This window comes from Nanorana parkeri, unplaced genomic scaffold, assembly GCF_000935625.1.
Source record: "Nanorana parkeri isolate BGI_ZX_2015 unplaced genomic scaffold, ASM93562v1 scaffold19, whole genome shotgun sequence".
NCBI classification, from domain to species: Eukaryota; Metazoa; Chordata; class Amphibia; order Anura; family Dicroglossidae; genus Nanorana; species Nanorana parkeri.
Window position 1 is genome coordinate 251,721 of NW_017306287.1, and position 24,958 is coordinate 276,678.

The 24,958-nt window shown below is 43.1% G+C and overlaps 1 protein-coding gene across 1 annotated transcript in view; it reads right to left on the bottom strand.

Annotated features, from left to right (window-relative positions):
• PKD1 (polycystin 1, transient receptor potential channel interacting) overlaps positions 1–24,958 on the bottom strand; it is a 75,407-nt gene that overhangs the window by 32,871 nt on the left and 17,578 nt on the right. Inside the window, 13 exon segments of the mRNA XM_018561025.1 lie at positions 446–590; positions 1,276–1,422; positions 1,529–1,688; positions 2,342–2,555; positions 3,771–4,050; positions 5,486–5,629; positions 7,488–7,637; positions 8,758–12,365; positions 15,269–15,402; positions 15,789–15,964; positions 17,287–17,418; positions 22,295–23,074; positions 24,489–24,745. Of these exon segments, the coding sequence (XP_018416527.1) occupies positions 446–590; positions 1,276–1,422; positions 1,529–1,688; positions 2,342–2,555; positions 3,771–4,050; positions 5,486–5,629; positions 7,488–7,637; positions 8,758–12,365; positions 15,269–15,402; positions 15,789–15,964; positions 17,287–17,418; positions 22,295–23,074; positions 24,489–24,745 (6,327 nt within the window).

Below are 24,958 nucleotides of genomic sequence, written 5' to 3' on the forward strand. Positions count from 1 at the left end.
TCTCCCCCCGGCCCCCCCCCCCTTTTATACTTGATGAATCATGCTTCCTTGCAACCTCCCTACTGTGGCAACCCCTTTGACTAAGCTGTCAGTTGATGTTGGAGCCTAAACAGGGGAAGAACACTGTAAAGACCTTGAGCTAATCCATTCCCTAGCTTTATAGCAGTCTTTCTGAAACCTGGCTACATGGAGAAGGAGAAGCCTTGCTTTTTACATTACAAAGGTTTTGCAAGTTCTCCCACCCCCCTCCACTGGGTAGCCACTCTACTGGCCACTGGAATGGCATGGGTGTGAAAAAATTTCCAAGTGGAGTGCTCTCCATGTGACGTGTCAGAAAACTGTTTCTGCATTGGCTCAGAGACCCTTGGCAGTGTTGCTGGCTGTCAATCAAGGCCATAAACGTAAAAAGAGACTTTGCATAAAAAATTTCTTAGAACATTCTTACCCGTGATGTTCAGAATATTATCTGCAATTGTGGTAGGAGTCATCATTCCTTGTGTGGTCTCATTCTGAAGGATGGACATCATAGCTTCCAGCTTGCTCAGAGTTTTCCGCTGACAAGATGTACATGCCAGCTGCTTACTGGCCACCTAGAAACAGTAAAAGAACTCCAATAACTCTACTCCGTCGACAAAGCCAGGAACAAAGTAGGCTTGTTATTTGAAGCCTTACAAGCAGCAACAATCAGGATAAAGCCTACCGCCTGACTACAGAACAATTACATCACTATTCTGCAGATATAACCTATATTCTATTCATTTTAACAAATGTATTTTTCATAAGGGTTGCTAGTCTATATTAAATTTGCATGTTGTAATCCATAATAGTTAAAGGGTCAGTCCACCCCAAACTCTGATATTTCAGATTCTGGGAGATGCTGAAGAGTTAAAGAACAACTCCAGCGTTATAAACCCTCACTGAGACCTCCCTTTTTAGCCTGCATATAAAATATATACATTCAGTCTACCTGGAAATATCTTTATACATAAGCTATGCAAGCCTCAGGTTTTAAACCAGCTCATCTCTGTATTTGGATAGGAACAAAATTAAGAATTATAGCAGGGAGATCCCAATGCTGGAGGATCCAAGGCATATAAGAAGCCAGGTGCTGATTCAGGCCACCAAATTTGATCTACAGTATAAATTATCACTTTTGGGTGGACTGACATCTCAGTTATAGTGACAGTTTACAGTTCATCCTGCATTCCCTGTACTGCTTTTACATATACACTCACAGCAAGTTCTGACCTTCACTGCACAACTATTATTTCTTACCGTGCACTGCGCCAATGCAGCAGCTATCTGACGTATGTCATCCACAGTGTTGATTTTTAAGGATATAAGGGCATCTGTGATTTTATTGCGTACAATTCCCAAGTTTTGCTTGCTGATTTCTTCATCTTTGTTCGCAGCTTGTTCATACTGATGGTAAAAAAAAAGAAGAAGATATTTGCCCATCATGAAAACACTATACATTAGCCAGCCTGAAGAGCAACTGCATCAATGAAAGCAACATATGAGTCTTTACCTCATTGAGAACTGTTATGAGAGCCAAGGAATACTCAGCCACATACTGGGGGTCTCCCTGTTTCAGCAAACCCTGCAGGGTGCTGTCTGTTAGGTTGTGCAACCAAAGACCAAGACTTTGGAAGCCTTCTGGGATCTTAGGCATGGAAATAACCAGGGACCTGGAGAAAAAATAGAAAGAAGGAACACATTAGGTGGTGTTAACACAGATAAGAAGTCTCAGAATTGTTCCATTGTCTTTGAAAGACAAGAGGGACATGAGCAAAGACAAAAGAAGGAAAGAATAGTGAGGAAGAGAGCAGATGTGGAGGGAATGGGAGTAAAGAAGGGGAAAGGAAGGGCAGAGAAATTGAGAAAATAATGTGAGTTGATGGAAAAGGGTGGAAGAAGAGAGAAGAGGAGGAAAGGGAAAGGAAAAGACAATAGAATGCAGGGAAGGCAAATAAAGTAGAACTGAAGGCAAAGTACAAGTTCACTGAAGAGCAGGAAAGGGAAGAGAAAAAATGGAAATAAAGAGGAGTAGGAAGGGCAGTGAAGGGAAATGGACTAAAGGACGGAAGAGAAGGGAGGGAAAAGGCAAAGGATAAAAAGGCAGAAGGAAAGGAAGAAGCACTAAAGTGAAGAGGTAAAATGATTGGATGTTGAGGGAAGAGCATGTTGAGGGAAAAAAAGAGAGAAGAGAAAATAAAGGGAAAAGGACAAGCGGATATTAGGAAAGGCAAGCAAAAAAGCAAAAAGAAAAAGGGACAGTTCTAGACAAACAAAGACAGATAAATAGACAGATAGATCAGACTAGGTTAGATACTCTACTTACTGGTTTAAGGCCACCGCAGTTGCTCCCTGCTGGTCCTGTACTAGTATGGAAAGCTCCACCACGAAGTTGGTCTCATTGTAGCCAACAGGTAGGAAAGTGCTGTGCTCTGACCGGCTCCCCTTGTACACCCAGAAGTCATCACAGTGACCGGCCCAGCAGCGTTTAGCTCTCAATATAAACACTAGGCCCACCTCATCTTCTGTATCTCTCCAACCTATAAAAGGAGCAGCGCCCAGCATTATACATCATATGGCTGTCTGTGCCAGTATGTACCACAGAGCTTCAGGTAAAACATATACAGGATGATTCTTTTCCCACCAGTTATTACCATTCTGCCCTCACTTTACACTGTCACATGGGGGGCTTTATCCATCTGTTACAGTGCACATTACCAAAAGGTCAAGATCAATTTTCTGCTTTCATTTACTAAACAAATTAGTTCCTCAGAAAGCCAGGAAAAGTTAAAATTCACAAGAGTAGCAGTTGAGGATTTAGTCCTGCCTCGGTGACTTTACAGAAGGGAAAATGTACCTAATGGGCACAGAAATTCAATAAAAACCTCACAGGGCCATTGCTCACTCTGTCCAAAACCACAAAAAAAGGAAAACGCATGTACCAAAGTGGGGACACTTCCCCCATCGATCTCTGGGCTTTCCCATTACTGGTGATGGAGCCAAATTGTACCCCTTGCTCAACTATTGTAAAAAAAACACTGCAAGGCTTTGGCTGAAAATATATATATAGATATATATATCTATATCTATATATATACACACACACACACACACACACCCCTCTCTCATATGCCAGTGGACAGAAGTTGTGGACACGACACCTGACCATACTATCTACATGAGCTTGTTGGACATCCCATATTACATCCATGGCCATTGAAATGGAGCCGACCCCATTTCCTTGCAACCACAACCACCTCCACTCAAGATTTTGAAGTGTGTCTGAGGGAATTTGTGCCCATTCAGCCAAAATGGCATGCGTGAGGTCAGGTATTGATGTTGGATGAGAAGAATTAGCCTGCAATAGGCATCCCAGGTCATCTCACATGTGTTCAGAGGGATTTAGGTCAGGGTCTTGTGCAGGCCACTCGAGATTCTCCAGACTAAACTCCTCAAATCCTGTATTTATGGAGGTGTTTTTTGCACAAGGACAAATGCTGGAACAGAAAAGGGCATTCCCCTCATTTTTGCTACAAGGTTGGAAGGGCACAACTGTCTAAAATGTCTTTATATATTTTAGCATTAACTGTACAATTCTCTGAAAACACCTGAACTCATTCATTTCAAGGGGTGTCCACATATACTTTGGCCATATAGTAGGTGTCATGGTCAGGTGCCCACAAACTTTTGCCCATATAACGTAGCCAGCTGGAGCACACGCATAACAACATTGACTGGAATGGGATTAAACATACCTGTGCAGTTAAAGTGGACGAGTGTGGTCAGAGCATGAATGGTCTCATTGGGAGAGATTCTGCAGGTTCCTCCAAGCGGTGGACTGTTGGGGAGCAGATCAATGGAAGCCAAGCCCTCCTCTTCCATTGTGGGATCACTGACATGAAGAGTGAATGTGTATCCCTCTCCATCCTTTAACACTCCCTGCCTGAGCACCAGGTTCATCTCCCGGTCTCCGGTGGTGGTAGTGGTGGAATTGAGGACTAAAGTCTTGTTTCTGAAGCTCTGAGCGGTCCACCTCTATAATAGAGACACTTTGATATGATTAAACAGAAAAGCAAGTCCTGCTGGGCGTATAGTTTTTTTTCTGCCTGCTCACCCACATTTTTATATTTGCAGACTCTTAAAGCCCAAGTCCACTAGACCCCCTACCCCCTGTCCAAAACAGTATTCACCAACTCAATGCTCTAGTGCTGCACCCTGCAATCACCTCGAGTCTCAGCCACAGCTCCTCTGTTAGGATGAATGACCCAACTCCCCACTTTCTGTGAGCCCATGGGGTGAAAGACAAATGCCTTGGGGTGTGTCACCAAGTTGCCCTGAACTCACAGACTGACGCAAAGAACAGCACTCTTGTCACTATGTGATGCGTTTTTTTTGCATCCATGAAGACCGCCTAACAGTGCTGCAAAAGGAGCCTCCAGGATGTTATATGGCCAGGCCAAAGACGGCTCTAAAAAAGGTGCAGACGACGTGCAACTAAGACCTCTGTTTTAAACCTTAGTAGTTAGTGTTTTTTTGCATGCTGGCTGGTGAGTGTGCTGGGAAACTTTTTGCTGTTGTACTGTTTAAAGCCCTTCCATGTGCACCTTGCTTTAAAGCTGGTAATTAATTGATGAATGCGTTCCTTGTGTGCTCCAAAATGGAGCCTCTCAGAGACTAGAGTTAGGAAAACACTACACAGAGGGGCCTTGACGAGGCAGTGTGGCTTCCACATATTCTGCAGAAGACGTGCAACCAAGACCTCTGTTTTTAACCCTAGTGGTTAGAGAGTGTTTATTTGCAGGCTGGCTGGTGAGTGTGCTGGGAATTTTTTGCTGTGGCTCTAAAAAAGGGACACATACAAAAGAAAATGTAAAAAAAGAATGCAATGCCACCACTATGCTAATCACGGTTCTCCTTCAGACCACTGCAGTACGAATCATAAGTACGGAGACCAGAAACAACCCACATCTTGAAGACTAGAGAAGCTCCCAGGATTTAACTCATCTCTAAATCATGTCGGCTAGCTAGAGAAAACTCCCAGGATTTAACATTATCTGGTACGAATCAACTAGCAGCCTTTGGTAGTAGAATCTAAACAAACTAAAATAAAAAAGTAGAAGAGAAGGACACATCCATTCTCCTGAGGACACTAAGTGAAACGGGCAGGTGAGAGGGGTTATGTCCTTAAAGTGGCAGGCTTTGAATTTCTTTGTTTGTATAGAGTCCATCCATAGAGGCAGCAACATAACCCTACGTATCAGAATTCTTTAGAGCTGTGTCCCTCATTGGACGATAGAGAAAAACAGATATCAGAGAGCCAACTCTGACATGTCTAAGAGTGGAGGGGGTGTCTGTCCTGTGACTCATTTAAACCTCTGTTTAGAACAACATGTCCTGAGATTTCAGCTGCTACCTAGACTCAAATTGTTGACTAAATTGTCAAATCTGGTTGTAGTGTTCAGGAACTTACCCCAGTCCTGTAGTCATCGTGACAGTTGGTGCAGGACCCTTCTAGGTAAACATAGGAACTGGCACTCACTTCATACACAGACTGCGCCTTACATGAGACACACTTAAGAGACACAATGGGAACCTTGCCCTTTTTAATTAAAACCTGCACAATGAGAAAAAAACACGTATAAACAACTGAATAAATAAAGTCAGCAGCACACACATATAAACAAGAACAAATGCAGGATAAAGAAAAATTGTGTGCTTTAAAAATATGCTTCCCACTGAAGCAAACAATGACCCCATTATTTTAATGAATGGGGAGATGTGTTAGGAGGCGGCATGGTAGGTCATCTGAGCTCTCCCCGTATCATGGAGTGTTCTCTGCAACATGCAGAGAACACTCTGTGGACACCACAAGCTACACACCACATCCTGCATTTATTTAATTACTCATAAATTGCAGACCGCATTGTGGAGTAAACACTGTGCAGTCCTGTGGATAGCAGAATCCGCTCTTGATTATAAACAGCTCCTTAAGTGATACAAACAAGCTACACAGTGATAAAAATTAAGATACACAGATGATAGAAAAATTCAAAATATTTAAAGATAAGTGTACAGAAAAACATGTAAAGAAAAGGTGAAAGCCCTGCCTACAGAATCTTGAGTACTCTAAGCAATGCTAATGCGGTCTTCCAACACAGCAGAGCAAATCGCAGTCAGAATGTACAAAGAAAAGCAGAAACACGTGGCAGCCAATCAGATTTCAGTTTGCTGTAGTGAGATTACTTAAGATGTGGTTGAATCCATGAGCTAGGAAGCCAATGCACCAACGGGAGGACAAGTTATTTTTGACTTTTCACTTGCTGTCAATGGAAACATGTTTCCTGGCTCCTTACAGTGTACCTGTACACTTTTTTTTTTTTTTACTTTTAAATTAAATTGTCTTGCCTGAGAAAAGAACCATGCTATTGCTTCTATTAGCCAGGAAAACATCAACTGTGCCCCTCAGGGATTAAGTTTCAGTTTGTTACTGGGGCCTCCTGAATTTATAACTAAGTCCTGACCACTGCCATTTCACTGTCCCATAAGACTGACTCAACGGTCAGCTAGGCCGCTTTAGGAGGCTTGATGGAGCCAAGTCATTAAGTCATACCCCAATAACAAAGTAAAACTAAGTCAGAGGGTGGTACAAAAGAGGCTTTTGTGACTAATACAGATACTAGCAAGAACTTTGTGTTATCTTATGTTGGGCAAAACGTTTAAAAGTTTTAACAGAGTACAGGTTCACTTCAAAAGATGCTTGCTGGCTCCACTAGGGTTCACAGATGATCTCCCATTGGCTGCAATGGTTCTAGGACACATGATGTCTGCAGTGCCTCTTGAACATCACTGTATCCCTTATCAATGAACATCACTAGATTGCACTTATTATAACAGGTGTCCTGTTGGCGAGACCTTAGCACTAGAGATGAGCCTTTGCTTGGTGCAAACACAGTTTGCCTGACTTTACCCAAGCGCACTCAAAACTATAACCAGCAAAATCAGTTGCGGAGAGGCACATTCCCTGTCTTGCAGTTAGGGATGTTCAGATACCAGTGCCGATACTTGGCATTTTTACGAGAACTACCAGGGTTGCAGTGGTTGCAGCTGGGACCTGGCTCTGGCGCTCCTCCACTGTCGTGAAATCATGGGTCTGTATTGTTTAGAAAAACTGTCACATGACAACAAAAATGTATCAGCTGCCTCCTAAATTTTTTCTCTGGTCTAGTCTAGAGCTGGAAAAGTATCTGTCCTTGTACGTGTACAGAGTATGGTACTTGGTGTCTGAACATCCTTACTTGCAGCTATACTTCACAAAGGAGCAGGTAATGTTCCCGATGCAACTGCTGCCACTGAATGGGACGGAAGAGGGGAGTGGTGGTAACAGTTTTAGGTGGGCTTGGGTACTCAGGTGAACACCAAGCCCAGACTCATCTCTTCTTAGCACCAGTTTATCATTGCAAACATTTACAAACCGTTTGGTTGGTGGACTCAGCGTGTCTTCCAGGCTTGCTGACAGTCAGAAAAAATGTGTATTCCACATCTGGGTGTAGCTTTGACTTATGGATGGACACTTCACCAAGCTCAGACATGACTTCTGAATTGCAAACAGTATTCTCCAAATTCTAAAATTACAACAGAAAGCATAAGAAAGAGTTGTGTAAAATGCACTCCAACAGGCAGTTATAACTAAAGTTTAAAGAGGGAAACGCAAGGCTAACATTGCCTTTCACTTTAGACTTGTAACAGCTGCATATACCATTAATCTTTTACCTTTTCAAGTTAGAAGAGGTGAAAAAACAGCATATACTAACAAGGCAGTTATAAAAAGCATTGCCTTGAGTCTCTCAAAATTCCCATACTAAATTCTCTCATTCTCTAAGGCAAAAAATACAATATATGGCCAAAAATATGTCAGGACTCCTCCAACTTATTGAGTTCAGGAGCATAGCCAGGTCCATAATGAAATGGCTTGATGTGTTTGGTGCAAAGGAACTCGCATGCTCTGTCTTGGTGCCCAGAACTCAACCCAACTGAACATCTTTGGGATGAACTTTTAGGGCTTCTCAATCAATATCAGTACCTAATCCTATAAATCCTTTTTTGGTGGAATTGGCACAAATTCCCGACACAATTTCTTTGGTAATATAGTGTATGTTTCCAAAGCCTTGCCAATTATCTAAATGATGATCTAAATACATAGGATAGTCATCCATTTAAAGGTTCGGCCCAGTCAAGACTAATATTTTAGTTTTGGTAAATGCTGGAGAGTTTAAGCACCTGACAGTTTCTTATAACTCAGCAGTCACTGCTTGTGTGAGCAGTGTAAGCAACAACCCCACCCAACATCAGTGAAGGATAATGCGAGATACAGATATTAAATAACCTCATCCCTTCCCTTTTCATTCCAGCAGCCACTGTAGACACTCCCTCTGTTTGTCCTGGGGACCATTTTTACAGGGGCTGAATAGGAAGGAAAATCTAATATGTTAGGTTGTCACTAGTTCTGGAATAGTGGGGAAATCTGTCTGTTCTTACTTCCTGCTTTGTATCAAGATAGGAAGTTAAAAAATAAAGCAACTTGTCCAGGGTTTTAACCAGTCCCTAAAACTAAAAAAACTCTTCTGTTTATATTTAGTTTAATTTGCTATTGCTATACCGGCTACGCTAATAACACTCAGGGCCAAACACAAGGTGAGCGATAAAGACAGCATAAAAAGGTAAAATAGAGAACAAATCTCTTACCTTTGTTAAGGTTGTACAAGACCATTTATAGGTCAGTGGAGTTTGCTCATTTTCTTCTAGGTTTGGGTCATAAGACTTTTTTCCATCCAAAATGAGATCCCGACTACTTGACCAAACCCGGTAAGTTCCACCATCAATGATGGGCACCAATCTGCTAGGACTCATAGTCACATTGGCAAAGCTGCTTCTAGAGAGAGGTGTGTCCCCAAAAGAGACAGAGAAGACAAAGCAGTACTTTCCAATAGCAAGTGCTAGTTTCGGCAAAACAAGTTGGGGTCTGCTCATATCCACGTTCAGTAGGTGGACTTTGTCTGACTCATGATAGCTTAAGCAGCTGGAAGCTTTATAAATCTCCCACAGGTGTTTTGTTTGATAGCTGATGCAACCTCGCAAATTAATCTCTGCCTCGATATAATTCCTTTGAGACCTCCGCATGATCACTTGAGTCGGCAACTCCAGCTGGACTTCTGGCTCCTCACACTCTAAAATCCGGGTGGTTATTGTCATTTCAGCAATCCAAAAGCTGATCTGGTTGGAGGCATTGACTTTTACCATAAAGTCTCCTGGGGTTAGGTAGGTGTGTTTAGCAGTGGAAACATTTGTCTCCAAAGTATATTCATTATCTCCAAATGTCCACTCAAATTGAACAGCTGAGGAGCTGGGTACCACAACAGCAGTAAAAGTAGCACTTCGGTTGACAAACGTTTTGACAGGAACCAATGTGACGCTGACAATCAGTTCTTGAATTATGATTTCTTTGGAGATGTTTTGACTTCCCAGAGCATTAGATGCGCTCAGGTAGACTCTAAGGACACCTGCAGCCACTGGCGTATAGGTTACGTTTCTACCTGCCAAGCTGGTTGGTGGATGACCCTGTAAGTCAAACTGCCAGGTGTAGGCAACCAGAGAGCCATTACTGACCTCCGCTCTGAAGCTTTTCTCAATTCGGGCTGGCAATGCCCTCTCACAACAATTTACAATTTTTAGATTCTCTATTGCTTCAAGCACAGAAATCATAACAGTGTCCCGTTCTTCACTCACTTGGTTGTGGGCAACCACAGTCACAGGATAGCCACCGATTTTCGTAAAATTATGGGTGTAACTAGTGCCGTTAAGTAAAATGGAGAAATCACCATTGATGGTCAACTTATAGGTTACATCAGTGCCAGCTGACATGATGACATCAAATGTGACTCTCTCACCAGGTTCCACCACCATTTTACTTACCAGCAGTTTCAAACCACATATTCTGTCTTGGACAGTAACATTTTTATAGGTGATTTCCCAGCTCACATCATTGGATGCATTCAGACTGACAGTATAGAAACCGGATTTATCAAAAAATACGTTAGCTGACCTTCCTTCCTGCTGCCCAATACTCCAAATCCATGACACATTCGTACCACGTTGCACACTACCAAAGAGGTACACACGAGTTCCAGTTGGTACATAATCACTCTTATGGTCAAGGCTTGTAATGCTCAAACCTTCAACTGGTTCTTGAACAAAGATGGTGATGGCTGAGTTGACTAAACCTAAACTGTTGTTCGCAATAGCAAGCACTTCTTTTGGATTAGGGCTTAGGAAATTGTAAAGGACAAAGGATTCATAGGTGAACCACACCACACTTTCCTCTAGATGCCAAGTGTACATTACTCCTGAACCACTACTCAGACTCATGCTAATATTGACTGTGGTATTGACTGCAACTGGGTTAGGATGAGCACTGAGCTGAACTTGACCAAGGCTTTCCACAAACACTACACTCATGGAGGCACTTGCATTTCCCAACATGTTAACAGCTTTTAAGACAATAGTGTAAGATTCTGGTTGTAGACTTATGAACTGATAGGTCCTCCCAACACCAGTCTGAACTACGCTGTCATTTTTCAAAATGAACCAGCTATAGGAGATATTTGTCCCATCCTTAACCGTGGCCTGGAGAGGCAGACTTTTGTTGGTTGGGAAACAGCAATCATTGACCAAGTCCCCTGTGATGATTTGCAGTCCTTCGATTATTTCCAAGACATAGATAATAATACTATTCTGCAAGGAACCGAGTTCGTTCTCAGCTGTCACTATTACATTAAAAGTTCCAATAGATCGAAAAGTATAGGAAATCGTAGAATTGCAAAATATGGCTGAGCATCGATCACATAATATCCATGAGTAACGAACATTATCCCCTGCTTGTAGAAAGGCTGAAAAGGTCACAGAGCCATTTAAAGGCACTATTGTTTTGGTGGCATTCATGGTCAGTCCCTGAATCTTCGTCTTAACTGTGACATTCAAATGGGTTCTGTTACAACTTACGCTATTATAGCCATATAGATTGATGGTAAAGGTCCCGGTTCTATTATAAGCATGCCCTACAGATTGTCTTTGGTCTGTAAAACCATCACCAAAATCCCAATGATGTTCAACTTTTGTCCCACCCCCCAAAGCTTCAAATAAGTACACTTCATCTAGTGCCAAAACCTCGCTTCCATTGTGCTTAATAGTTAGTGCTCCGATGGGCTCTTGGACATCTACAATTGCCGTCCCATTGTGAAAAGATACATTGTTGAACACGGACACCGTGACCTGATATACACCGGGGACTTTATACACGAAACCAGCTTCCGTTCCTCCGTTACACTTTGAGCCATTGGTCCCAAAGTCCCAATTGTATCTGTACTGGTAGTGAGGGAAGACAATCACATTAAACAGACTCTCGTTACCTAAACTTACATTCTGTAGAGCAGGCAATAAGGTAACATTGACAATCTCAGGTTCTATACAGATATTGGTATAGTAGTAAGCCTTGTTGACTTGGCTTGAAAGAATGAGGGAAAGAGGGAAAATTCCACTCTTCGAAGAGTCATATTGCACAGATGGGACTCCATATACAGTGATGATTGAAGAACCATTATCAAAAGTCCAGTTAAAGGTATAAGTTTGGTAGTCTCCAGTAACATGGGCGGTCAGGGTGACATTCGAATTCTCTAAAATGCAAATGGAAGGCTCTATCTTAAGAATTTGTAAGACGTACACCCGCACTTGGAGGATCTCCGACAAGAAGTTCACCAGGTTCCGTGCAGTAACATTAACAGTATAGTTGCCATCTTTAGAATAGGTATAGTTTACCATAGGTTCATTACCCTCTAGGATATAGCCATCTCCCATGTCAAATCTCCATATGATAGCATCTCCACTCATCACAGAGGCATTAATGAATGTCTGCAAACCTCTTTCGGTGGGCTCATCAGATTCTACAACTAAACCAGTAATTTCTTCATAGACATAGAAAGTCTTCACGACTCTTATTTCACTGATGTCATTCAAGGCCGATATACTGACATTGAAGGATCCGGTGTTATTATACGTGTGATTCACAACTGGTTCACTATTGTTATGGTAGTAGGTACCATCACCTAAGTCCCATGAGTAGATGACGCCAAATGAGGAGGGTTCAGCTGCTGCTTGAAAACGGACCATTCTGCCACTGACCAATACCTCAGCATCAGTTTCAATAGTTATGTTGGTCAAGATGCTCTGAACTTGCAGAGAGATCAGTTTGGACATGTTTTCGTACTTGTTGAACACAACCAGTGACACATTATAGGTACCTGAAGAATATACAACATAATTAGATAATTAAAGTCATTTAAGGATATACACATATTGTAGTGGTCTATTTTAAAACTTTTAAAAAGTGTATATAAACAGTGGAGTCAAAAGGGGTGGTGCGGCCCGCACCTGGGTGCCACCATTTGATGGGTGACACCAAAATGACTGACAGTCATTTTGGTGTCACCCCCTGTAAAAAGTAGGGCACTCGGTCACGGACCGAGAGCGCAACAGTGTCAGGAGAGAGGAGGGGGCCCGGCAGAATACCTCATCCCGCTGGGTGAACATCCCCTTCTCTCTCTGCCGGCGTCCATCACCAAGATAGCCGCTGGCAGGCGTCAATAAGACGATCCTGCATGCGCAATGATGTCACAGCGGGGTGTCACCCGGTCTCCGCTCCGGGTGACACCCAGCCTCAGGATGCCCCTGTATATACAGCCAAACATTTTTTCTTTTAATTAGGGAGGGATATTAGTTAGGCATATTCATTCATTCTGTCTATGTGTCCTGGTGAACCAAACATGAGTGAAAATAAAAACATTTGAGCTGTCACCAGAACATAGAGGGGTAATCTTCCTTCGGGAATTCTTGCTCTGGTGAAGACTTCTAAGATGGGATTTCTCTCACTTTGGGGAGATTTCCCCTCACTTCCCGTTGTGTCTATAGGACAGGAAGAAAAAGGAAATCTCCCCAATGGAACATATCGTAAATGAAAAAAAAAGACGGACAGGGGCTTTAGCCATTCCCTTCTCTGTCCAAAATGACAAAAAAAAAATGTTTTAGATATACTTTAAAATAGACATTATTAGGAAGATAAAACTGTCACAATATCATATTTATTTTTATAAAAAAAACAGTGAATGATCAACGCCAGTGAGTGAGTGTGAAAAAGACTATGTATGACTTAGTATGTATTATTCAAGTATGACCCCTGACGAAGTCACGTATTAGACATAACAAAAATAGGGTGGAGCTTCCAACATCACTTCTCTGAGCTGAGTCGGATGGCGTCCCATCACACTCAATAATTTGCCTTGCTGGATTTATCCGACATTCATTCGATGCCTGTTTTATCTGCGATATTGCGAGTACGCATATTTATTTAATACATTTTATTCTGCTGGACGATGCGCACTATGTCCTCTCCTTTTTTTCTCTCCCTCCGAAATGATGACACTTGTGATGTGAGGAGACTATCTCGTCTTCATTTGTACGGGCTTCCCTCCCCTTATTAAGAAGGGAAACGCAAATTGAGACCTAGTTCTGTGGGTCTACCTCCCCAGGTGAGCACTGTTTTGTCATTTGCACTCACTGGGTGGAGGTGAAGGTCTGCCAGCATTTAACTGCATACTTGGGAGTCCTATACAGATTGGCAGTGGAATAGTCTACGCATTTTCTTTGCACGATCACGGCTGTTGATTATTGGACTTTCTGCTTGCATGTATTTATCATGTTTTATGCCTTGCTTATTTGAGTGCTGAGGCACACACATGTGATTTATTATTATATGTTATATAGTTGTACTGTATTGTATATTATTATGTATTTACCCGGCTCGGCACATTATTGTTATACACATTTATTTTTATAGTTTCAGCTACATATTATGGCTTTTACTAAGAATATAATGTTACATTTTTGACAGCTATTGTTCTTTTCATTACATTAGTATTGAACAATATTAATAGTACAAAAAATTAAGTTATAAAACTCCACATTGGAGAAGCCAAGGCAATACACATTAGGCAAACCAGAGATGGAACAATGTTAACGATTCAAGTTTAAAAGCACATGGAAAATCTGGATGCTTAACAAAAAATTAGCAGAATAATATACAGGACTTGACACGATCTATCAGGGGTAGGCAAACTCCGGCCCTCCAGCTACATATCCCATTAAGAATTGCAGGACTCTGATATACACAGGCATGACTCCCAGCGGCAGATGCAGGATAGAATTTGTAGTTTTACTACAGCTGGAGAGCCAAAGTTTGCATACCCTTGGTCTATACAACTGCAAGGGAAACTGCAAGGGAAAAGGTGGGCTTGGAATAACGAATCACAAGCACATCTTGGATAGACCTAAACCTCTTATAACAGGGAAACATGTTACCTTTAATGGCATGGCTGGAAGTTGTAAAGTGAGCTTGCAAGCCCTGACACCACCTGGAAGTGTCAGAGCTTTGCCCATACGAATGGTCCAGTATCCGGACACATAAGAGGGTGGTAAAAGCTGTTGTAGGTATGCACTTGGTGCCTGTCCTTAGGCGTTTTTATTTCTTTAAAGGGGAACTATACTCACTTCCCCTCCAGCAATGTGACAACCCAAAGTCCCTCTGCCAACAACTGCGCCCAGTCTTCTTCCAGGTTCAAGATCTTCAACCACCATAATTGGCTGTGCATGCAAACATTGTACACTGAGTTGTGCATGCCAGACGTTGTCCGTAAGCATGCAAACAGGCAGGTAAGAGTCCTGGTTTTTTTTTTATTGCAGAAAAGACATACTATGTCTCTTCTGCAATAAAAAAAAAACCAGCCTGGTCATCAATTTTTTTGTTAGTGTTCCACTTTAACGTGACAGAGCCCCCTATAAGTATAAACATTAACCAGACTTGTAACATCACCTCTAAATACATTCAAACCACAGCTTCGGCATTTGTAGACCAAAGTGTACCTTCCCCTTACAAAAAAAAACAAAATTTTGTGCCCTTGGGCCTTCATCATGCCCCAATAAATCAATTTACTGAAGGGTTGTGAACAATGACCCAATGTCACAAAATAGCTGACTCAAGTCCACAACTAAAGGAAGTCAGACTTCCAAGCTACGGATCACTGAGGACATATGACAAAGACGCCATGTCCTTGACTTCCCGTTGAGCATGGCAAAGAGTTAAATGTCTTACCTGTTTCATGGTAGGTGTGGGTAACATTATTCTCTACAAGTACCATATGTATGGCTGGGTCAGGAACAGAAAATGACTGGTTATAGGGCGGCCGAGCACTATAATCAAGCTGCGTGCCATCTCCAAATGTCCATCTGAAAAAGTCATGCAAAAAAAAAAAAAATCACATATGGACCACAACTCCATGTGGTGTCTAAAGAAAAAAAAAAAAGAACGAGTAGAATGTTTAACAAGTGCTTAATGGTTTTACTTTTATATAATAGACAATTATATTTAGAGCCGTCATTAGAAGACTTGCACAGACTCCTCCATGGAGCATACGTGTGCTGGGATCAATAGGATCAAATGACAACCAATACGTTAAAGCGACAAATGACCACATGCTTGGCTAATAGTCAGCACAGACCAGAGGTAGGCAACCTCGACACTCCAGCTGTGGTGTAACTACAAATATTTATACGGTGTGTGTGTGTGTGTGTGTGTGTGTGTACACACTAGAACAAGGCTGAGCAGTACTCACCGAAATATGATGTCTACTGCAGAATCAATAAGTATGCTTGCAGAGAGCGGTAATGAATCATACTGGGTAACGATGGCTGGGATGCCAGAGATCTTAAGGTCGCGCATTGGGTTCATCTTTTCCACAGTCACATTGTAACTAACAGAGGCATTGCTAACATGGTTTGAAGCAGTCAGCTGTGGAAAACAAGCAAACAACTTATACACTGAGTTAGGACAGATATACTATAAAAAGTTACCGTATATATTGAGCTGGGATAGATATACTCAAAAAAGAAATATAGGGATGCACCGATATATCGGCCGTCGAAACATATCGGCTGAAAATACCACTTATGGCATAATGCCGAAAGTGCCATTTTCTGGCGGATACAGCGGTGCATCCTATTCTCTCCTCCCCGCTGTGTGCTACTCTGTGTCCCAGCGAGGAGGAGAGAAACTGTCAGAGGCGGCCGATCGCTTCGAGCAGCCGGCGTCTCTCCTCCCCGCACCGCTCAGCCCCCTGTCACAGATCAGGAGAGCGGTGTGGGCGGAGACAGCTTTCAGTGCTGTCACAGGAGGCTGGGCTCTCCTACCGCACCACTCGCTCACCCTCCTGTGACAGCTGTCAGAAAGGAGAGCGGGTACAAACACTCAGCGATCAGTGATCACTGAGTGTTTGTACATAATTGAGGACAGAGTATGTTGCCTATATCCCCAATTATGAATGAATGGGAAGTGATCTACATCACCTCCTATTCATTCATGATTGAGGATATAGTAAAGATACTATGTCCACATGTTATGAATGATCAGGAACACTCCGTATAGAGGATTCCTGTTCATTTATAACAGGGGCTGCAGAAAAAGAGATTGAGGACTGTGTTCTCAATCTCTATTTCTATTATAAAAGGGAAATATCAGGGATCTGTTTAGACCCCTAATATTTCCCCAAAACACCTAAATGTAAAGTAAAACATAAAAATATTTAACCACCTCCGGGCCGGCCGTAGTAAAAAAACGGCCGGCCCGGAGCTCTCTAGATCTGAGCGGGCGTCTTTAGACGTCCGCTCAGACACGCCCACGACCGCAATTTAAAAACAGGGATCAGCATGGTGCCTGTGTCACAGGGGATCAGAGGGAGATTGTTACACGAGCTCCCTCCGGTCCCCTCTCCTCTGAAAGAATGGGGAAGTGTTGTATAAAAAAATGAATAAATAAAATTAAATATAAAATATTAAAAAGTTTACAAAAAATAAATAAAAATAAAATTACTAAAATAATTTGAAAAAGGTAAAAGGAAAAAAATGTAGGTTTCGGTCTGACATTTTTAAAATTTCGGTTTCGTTTTTAAATTTTCATTCCGGTGCACCTCTAAAGAAATACACTGAACTAGGACAGATATACTCAATGTACACTTTGAGAATACACCAAATATACTCCATTATAGAGAACACCTGAAGCATGAGCAATGGATTCATCACACTGAGATGCCAAGACAAAACTCCGCCATGACCTACTGTGAGCTTGTAGATGGCGGCGGACTGATAGATCACATTGAAGACAGTGTTGTAATATGTAAAGGATGAGCGGTCGTCCACAGTCCATTTAAATATGACATCTGATCCGGCTTCCACAGAGGCGACATTGTTCTACAATGAGATGGGAGAATGACAACGATTGGTATGATGGATCCGGGCAAACGTCGCCATAGAAAAACCTGGTGACATTTATAATAACAGCAACATTAATAATCAAATGATCAGTGACATTTCCTAAAGATAAAACTCCAGCCAGAACTGAAAATGGAACCTTGAGATGCACACAAGGGACACGGTCTATACGCTCAGTCAGTGTTTATATCAGGGTATAGCTGTACTGGACCTAACCACCCCACTGCCCTCTGAGGATCCTGGAACACGTCTGTTGGTGATGCTGGAACACCCTCCATGCTGTCTCCTCCAACATACAGCCCAGTAATCAGAAGTACCTCCCAGTCTCCAATCAGATTCAAACCTGCCTTGGACGTGTGAATGTGATTGGTGAGGTAAGAAGCTGACACAAAGGACAACACACGGCACACACTTCAGGAAGTACATTCCTACTGACCCTGTTAGATGGTCTGTGAAATCTGACTGCAGAAGATTAAACAGAACTCATATTTAAAGGGGAACAAGCGGCTTCTAGAACAGTAACAGTGTTCACCTGATAGTAGAAGTGGCTGACAGAACGCGTTCACCTGTTTCTTTGAATTTCAGCATAAGATGTGGGAATTACCTAGAGCAGTCTGCTTAGGAACGCCCACTCCTCCAATTGGGTCACAATTTTACTGCCTTGAAGAAGGGACCCTGTGCGGCCCCGAAACGTCGGCTCTGTTGATTGTAGTGACACAATTGTCCATTAAAAAAGGACATATTTATTCTAAACGAGTGCTGGTGACCTGTTTCTTTTACTTCGTATTTTGCACGGTGCCATCCGTGATAGTCATTGCGAGCACCACCGTTCTTATTTGGCCAGGACTGCTGTAAGGTGTGCGGAGAGGACCCCCACCACCTGACCACTCCTCCAGACTGACACCCACCCATAAAGGCATTTTGATATTTGCATAATCCTCCAAGAGCCCGCCCACTGTTTGCATCAGGACAGAGGGCGCCTGAGAAAAAGAGTACTGAGGCAGGGGGCAGGGATGTTTTCAGGAAGCTATGAACAGCACCCTGTACTTCTCTATGCAATGCAGACAAATGGCTAGTGGGAGTGTCTGGCAGGGTGCTGTACATAGCTTACTGAAAACATCACAGCCCCCTGCCGGCCACTCCCACCAGCCATCTGTCTGCATTGCATAGAGAAGCTCATTAATGGTTATAAAATCAGCTATGTTACAAAAACTAGGAATGCACCGATACTAGTATTGGTGCCGATACCGAGTATTTGGGCGAGTACTCGCCCAAATGCTCCGATGCCTAGCCCGATACTTCCGGCATCAGGAAGCCGGGCGCTGCGTCATTACACGCTGCCCGGTTTTCTGATTGGCCGGGAAGCCGGCTCCATGCTCCCTTGTCAATCATGAAACCAGGCAGCGTGTAATGACTCGCTGCCCGGCTTCTTGATTGGTCGGGAAGCTGGCCAATCAGGAACCCGGGTGCTGTGTAATGACGCGGTGCCCGGCTCTCCGATGGGCCGGGAAGCCGGCTTCATGCTCTCACGTCACCTCATGACGAGGGAGCATGGAGCCCGCTTCCCGGACAATCAGGAAGCCGGCTCCATGCTTTCTCGTCACCTAGACAAGTATGGGGACGGCATCCATGCTAATCGGGAAGCCGGGTGGCGAGTCTTTACACGCCGCCTGGCTTCCTAAATGGGACGTCTGGTATCGGTATTGGCAAGTACCGAAAAATAAGTATCAGTACTCGTACTCGATACCGAAATACCGGTATCAGTGCATCCCTAACAAAAACAGAAAATATTTATTTACAAATGTCATTAGCACGTTGATGATGGGGGGCGGAGGGGGGAGAGAAGGAACCAGGAACGTCAAATATAAGCAGATTAAACTTCGGCTTTCATCTTTTTCGTTCTGCTTTATCAGTGACACTTGTCACCAGTCTAAAGAGCAGCGTGTACAGACAGAGTTTACAAAGCTCTTAGCAAGCTCTGAGCAGCGCTTGAAGGACTTTGTAGCTCCAGTCTGCATCTGTTCAACAAATACTCGAATGAGAATGTTGGCGTTCACTTCAAACAAGTTGTTATCAGGCTTTGGCAGGCTTTCACACGACTTTAGCACTGCTTGAAGCTTGCTAACAGCTTGCTGAGACAGGAAGCACTCCTACTAAAGCTGAACTCCGGGGCGGACATCTAAATCCACAGATTAAACACTTGTATTAAAACGCTATTTTACCTGCCATCAATTTGCGTTTATGTCCATACAATTCTCAGATTTGCAGAACCCTACTGATCGCACCTGATTGGCCCTTAGTGCTGTCTCCCCCCCCCTCCCCGCTCAGACTCTCAGAGTGCTGCTGTGCAGGTTAGATACGTGCGATTAGTTTCGTTCCGACTTTCCAAATCCCAATGCATCTGAATGTGTCCGAATTTCGGAACCTGTCCGAATTTCGTTCGAAAACTAAACTGAATCGGACATATGACTTTTCTGTTTTTCAGTTTAATGTATCCGAATGGGTCTGAATACATATTTTCGTCACGGCAACATGCGAGCCATATACAGTATATACATATACAACTAAAGCTGAGGCTCCCAGACCCGAATGGCTTTTTGGGATCCTAATTTCTGAATTGCATTGGGGAGCTCCCAAATGCCATCCAGGTCTGGGAGCCTCAGCTTTATTAATATATGTATATGACTCACAGACCAGAATGGCATTCAGGAGCTCCCGAATGCAATTTGAAAATTCGGATCCCGGATGCCATTCGGGTCTGGGAGCTTCAGCTTTGATATTAATATCTGTATATGGTTTTTTGTGGAAGTTGCCACGAATATTCATAAACTCATCCGAAACGAACGGAAATTTGGATTTTGTCCGAATCCGAACCGAATTTCGTATCCGAATCCTGAAATAACCGAAACAAATTTTTCCACAGCTTACATGCCTAGTGCAGATACAAGACAGTCACAGTAAACTTAAGGTGCTTACAGCAGTTACATTTATGTGACAGGTTGTCACCACTGGCCACCCCCACCCTCTGATGTTCACCTTCCCCGCAGTGCCGTGCGGCCCCATGCAATCTGTGTGCAAGCTCTGTGTCGAGCTCTGTGAAAGCTTACACAGGGTTAGCGACGTTCTTTCCTCCCACCATGTGACAGTGTTAAGGCCTGCCTATTGGTCCCTGAAGTCGACACAATGAATCCTGGGAGGCAGGCTTTGTATATGCTTTCTTAGGTACCCTGTGCCCGTCTCCACTGTGCCCCAGTGGAGACGGGCACAGACTAGAAGGTGGATTGCTTTTCAGAGGGCGATAGAGCAGCGGATGCCCAGCATGCAGGAGGCGATACTGTTGCCGCCTCCTAAATGCATTTAAAAAAAATAAATCCCAATGGGGATCTTCTATTGCAATAATGTACCGGCAGGCGTGATCCCATTCATTGCAATGGTCTCGTTTTGATGAACGGCACCAACTCCTAAATGCGACATGTTGTATAATCTTCATGTATGAGAAACATTTTCCATCCCGCTCCTTGAATTTTTTTCTTCACCATCACTGTCAATATGATTTTTCTCTAAGTACATTCTACTGGTGTATTGCCAGCTTTAGGCAGATGCGCAGCACAATGTTCCTTTCTGCGCCATTTCAAGACAAAGCAGCCTTGTACGCTCTGGCCTTACATCCCAACACATGCACGCTATAGTCTGGAAGCCAAGTAAGCTTTCTGTATGTTTATACGGTTTACAGTGGTTTATAGGCTTTGCATTGGGTTTGTTTTTTGTACGTTGTCATGCTTCATTTTTAACAAAAATCTGACATGTTCGCTTCTGGCAAAATTCTCGTTGACTGCCGTCGCATCCTGACATAAGGGCGCCACATGGTGCGAGCATGATGGGAAACCGGAAAGGAGGGGAGAGAGAGGAAAATATTGCACAGCCGTCTTGGCAACGAGTCGCTGACTGCAGTTTCTGCATCATCTATCTTTAGGCACACGGTGATTACATCTCGTCGTTTATTGGCTGGGGCACTGGAAAAGAAGCATGGCACGCGTAGATACCCTTCCACTACAAAAAGGATCTGACATTTATTAGATAGCAAAGTGACTAGTTATAAAGCATTGCCACGGTCAACTTGTCCACTCAGGGAAAATGATAATGTCTGTCAAAAGGGGTCCCATCCATCCACTGCTACTCACTTTGCTAGCACTCCCTAGTCCTTAGCTAGTTGTCTGATTACTACGCTGACCCTTTGGCTTTAATGCTCCTTATAATCACAGTCCATGCAGTTAGAGAAAGCCATAGAAAAGTCAAAAGCATTCAGCATTGACTTCACTCACTCCCTCCTTTCACACCTCTAGTTTCAGTTTTTACAAGTGCGCATTTAAGCAGATAACTAGTGCTGTGCTCTCTTTAGCTAACCAATATGGCTCTGGGAATCCTTTGTCAGGTATTTAATTGTCTATTTGTAAAACAACAAAATGTGTGTGCATATATACACATATATTTTTCCCCCCAAAAAAGGAATATTGTTCCCAAAAAACAGGGATTCCACATTCCAAATATGCTAAATCTTTTGTATTCTTTATTACCCCATTTGTGTGGACACAGTGGAGCCTGTCAGCTCTTCAGCTCCCATTAATTTAGGAAACAGCATGGACTCCCCAACTCTGGGCTTTGCGTGTGTATATATATATTTATTTTTAACTGAAAAAAAAATGAACAAAATTGACCCAAACCCATAATAGCTTTACATTAACCTCAAAACAAACCTCTTCTGCACAGTACAGATGGTCTATAATAATACTGTAGTTAAAACTGCAGATCCTCTGTTATTTGCAAATAGAATCTCTTTGATATAAATTTAACTTACCACTCGAGTGTTGAGCAGCACTCTGGCTTGAGGGTAAGGACTTGTGCTCAGTCCTCTGATCGGGTCCTCCATCTTCACTAAAAACGTTATATTTTGTGAACTTATCTCGTTTTGTACCGTTATTAGAACTTCCACAACACCTCTCCCTAGCCCGAGCAGATTGACCTCAGCGTATGAAATGTCTCCTTTATCCATGGTACATTCTGTGGATACAGCGGAAATTTTAGGGGGACAAGTCCGACTGAAGCTCCAAGTCTGGTTGCTGCCAGCCCAGAAAGCGGTGGAGTCAGAGCCAGAGAAAATCTTGAGAATCACAACGGGATTATCACTGGGAATGTAGTAGACCTCGTCTTGGGGTGTTGGATAGATGACACTCAGACCAGAAACCGGTGACACCACACTGAAGCTATAATACTGCATAGCTTCGTACAAGTGGTTGGTAAAGTTTGCTGTGATTGTATATTTCCCAGGTTGCCACAGACTAGGGCTTAGCTGATCGCTGAAAACCGAAGCAACTTCTTTTGAGGTGCCAACCACTCTCAACGAGCATGACAACCCGCCATCATCTAGCTCTTGTTGGCCCCACCAGCTTTCAGATGTGCCGTTGATAAGTGCTTCTCCCAGGAAGTGCCTGGGAATACAGGTAACCCAATCTGATTGGTAGAAAACGTGGTATGACCTGGAGGAGTGGCAATGTAGAAACCTTTTGTAGGGGGCATCATGTTGTAGAACAATAAGGTAATTGGGAAGCATTTGAACACCTGCATTTTCAAACGTTGCCTTAAAAAAAAAAAAAAGGTGTTACAGCTTACAGTTGAATACAAGCATGAATATCAAAGACTGTAGTATTGTATGGATATGTTGTACATCAGTACACAAGTGCCTTCCAAAAGTTGCCATGCGCTGCACTGGTGGTTCACTTTCTTACTGCAAGTGGTTTAAAAATCAACAGGGCATTAGAGGACCTCTATTAAATGGACACCAGCTTTCTCAGAAGATAGAATACTGGGAGGTACTAAGGATATATGGGCAAGAAAGACATGCAGCAAAACCTGGAACTCTAATGTCAGCTAGAAAGGAGCATGTTCATTCAACAAGTAGAGCAGATGTGTCCACTACCCTGGGGCCATCTTGGAGAGGATCATGTATTAAATGGACACCAGCTTTCTCAGAAGATAGAGTACTGGGAGGAACTAAGGATATATGGGCAGGAATATCATGTAGGAAAACTTCAAACTCTAATATCAGCTAGAAGGGAGCATGTTCATTCAACAAGCAGAGCAAATGTGTCCACTACCCTGGGGCCATCTTGGAGAGGGCCATGTATTAAATGGACAGTGTCTTAGAAAATATATCACTTGAATGAAAAAGGCAGGAAGAAAGGTGAGTTTGGTCAGTGGTACAAATGATAACCTAAAGTCTAACTTCAGCCAAACCGTTTTATTCTGTTTCAGATAGAGCAATGAAGATTTAAAGCCTCGATCATTTTTTATTACTAGTTGTGTTCCTCATTTTCTTTCTGGTCAAGGAACAGTTAGAGCCTCAGACAACATTTTATTTGCTCACTCTATCCAAAACTTTAAACAAAATGGCTGGAATAAGACTTTAAGGGAAACCTACTATTGCGGAGCTCGTTCAGAAAATGCCAGTTGCCTGGCTGGTATATTGTTCCAGTAGCTTCAATACTATAAAGGCAGAGGTAGCCAAACTTCGGCCCTTCAGCTGCGGTAAAACTAAAAATCCCATCATGCACCTACTTCTAGGAGTCATGTCTGTGATTGCCAGAGTCGTGCAATGACTCATGGAGTTTGTAGCTGCACCACAGCTGGAGGGCTGGAGTTTGCCTACCGTGCTCTAAGGGGATGATTCACAAATCATCGTCCCAGCCATACGTAGGCTGCATTCATGCCTTGGCTCCATCTAGTAGCGAGAATGCCGTGCGAAAGGCATTCGGCCTGCGTATGGTTGGGCCTATGATTTATAAATCCTCCCCTAAGACTCTGGCTAGACTAAGAATACAAATCAGGCATTCTCACTTCGCAGTTCCTGATCAGTAACTCACGAAGTGATGAAGCCAGAGACAGTGGAGCAAAAAGCATTTTCCGAAGGAGGACACCAGTGGCAGCCCTTATATTTTACACAGTCTAGGCTTCCTAAAAATGTTTTCTCAACAGAAACAAAGCCATAAGATTACCAAATATTGTGTGGCATTTCCAGGAGGGATTGTGAAGAGATACTCCTTTAACAAGGTAAAAATCGGAAGGCTATTGTTGGACGGGGCCATCAACGAGGAGGTGGCGTCTTTAGATTCGCTGGACGGGAAACAGCCGCTTTCCACGGGTACAGTACTGTTGGTGTAATTAGAGGAATCCGGCTCTTCCTCACACTCGGGGAGACTCTCCTTTATTGGCAGGCTGCTAGGTGGGGAGCTTGTACTTTGAGATGGACAGTCTGATGAAAGGAAACAACAATAATAAACCAGAGAGCTCAAAAGGGACGAGAAAAAGAAGACATATTGAATCACTTTATTACATTTCATAGTAAATGTAAGTCACAAAAAGATACTTTTAATAATAAGGGAGAGTCTGGTTTGATCTAAAGAGAAACAAATTGGGCAAAGGGATTGGGTTCTCTGAAAACCCCCCCCCTTCCCCAATACACATT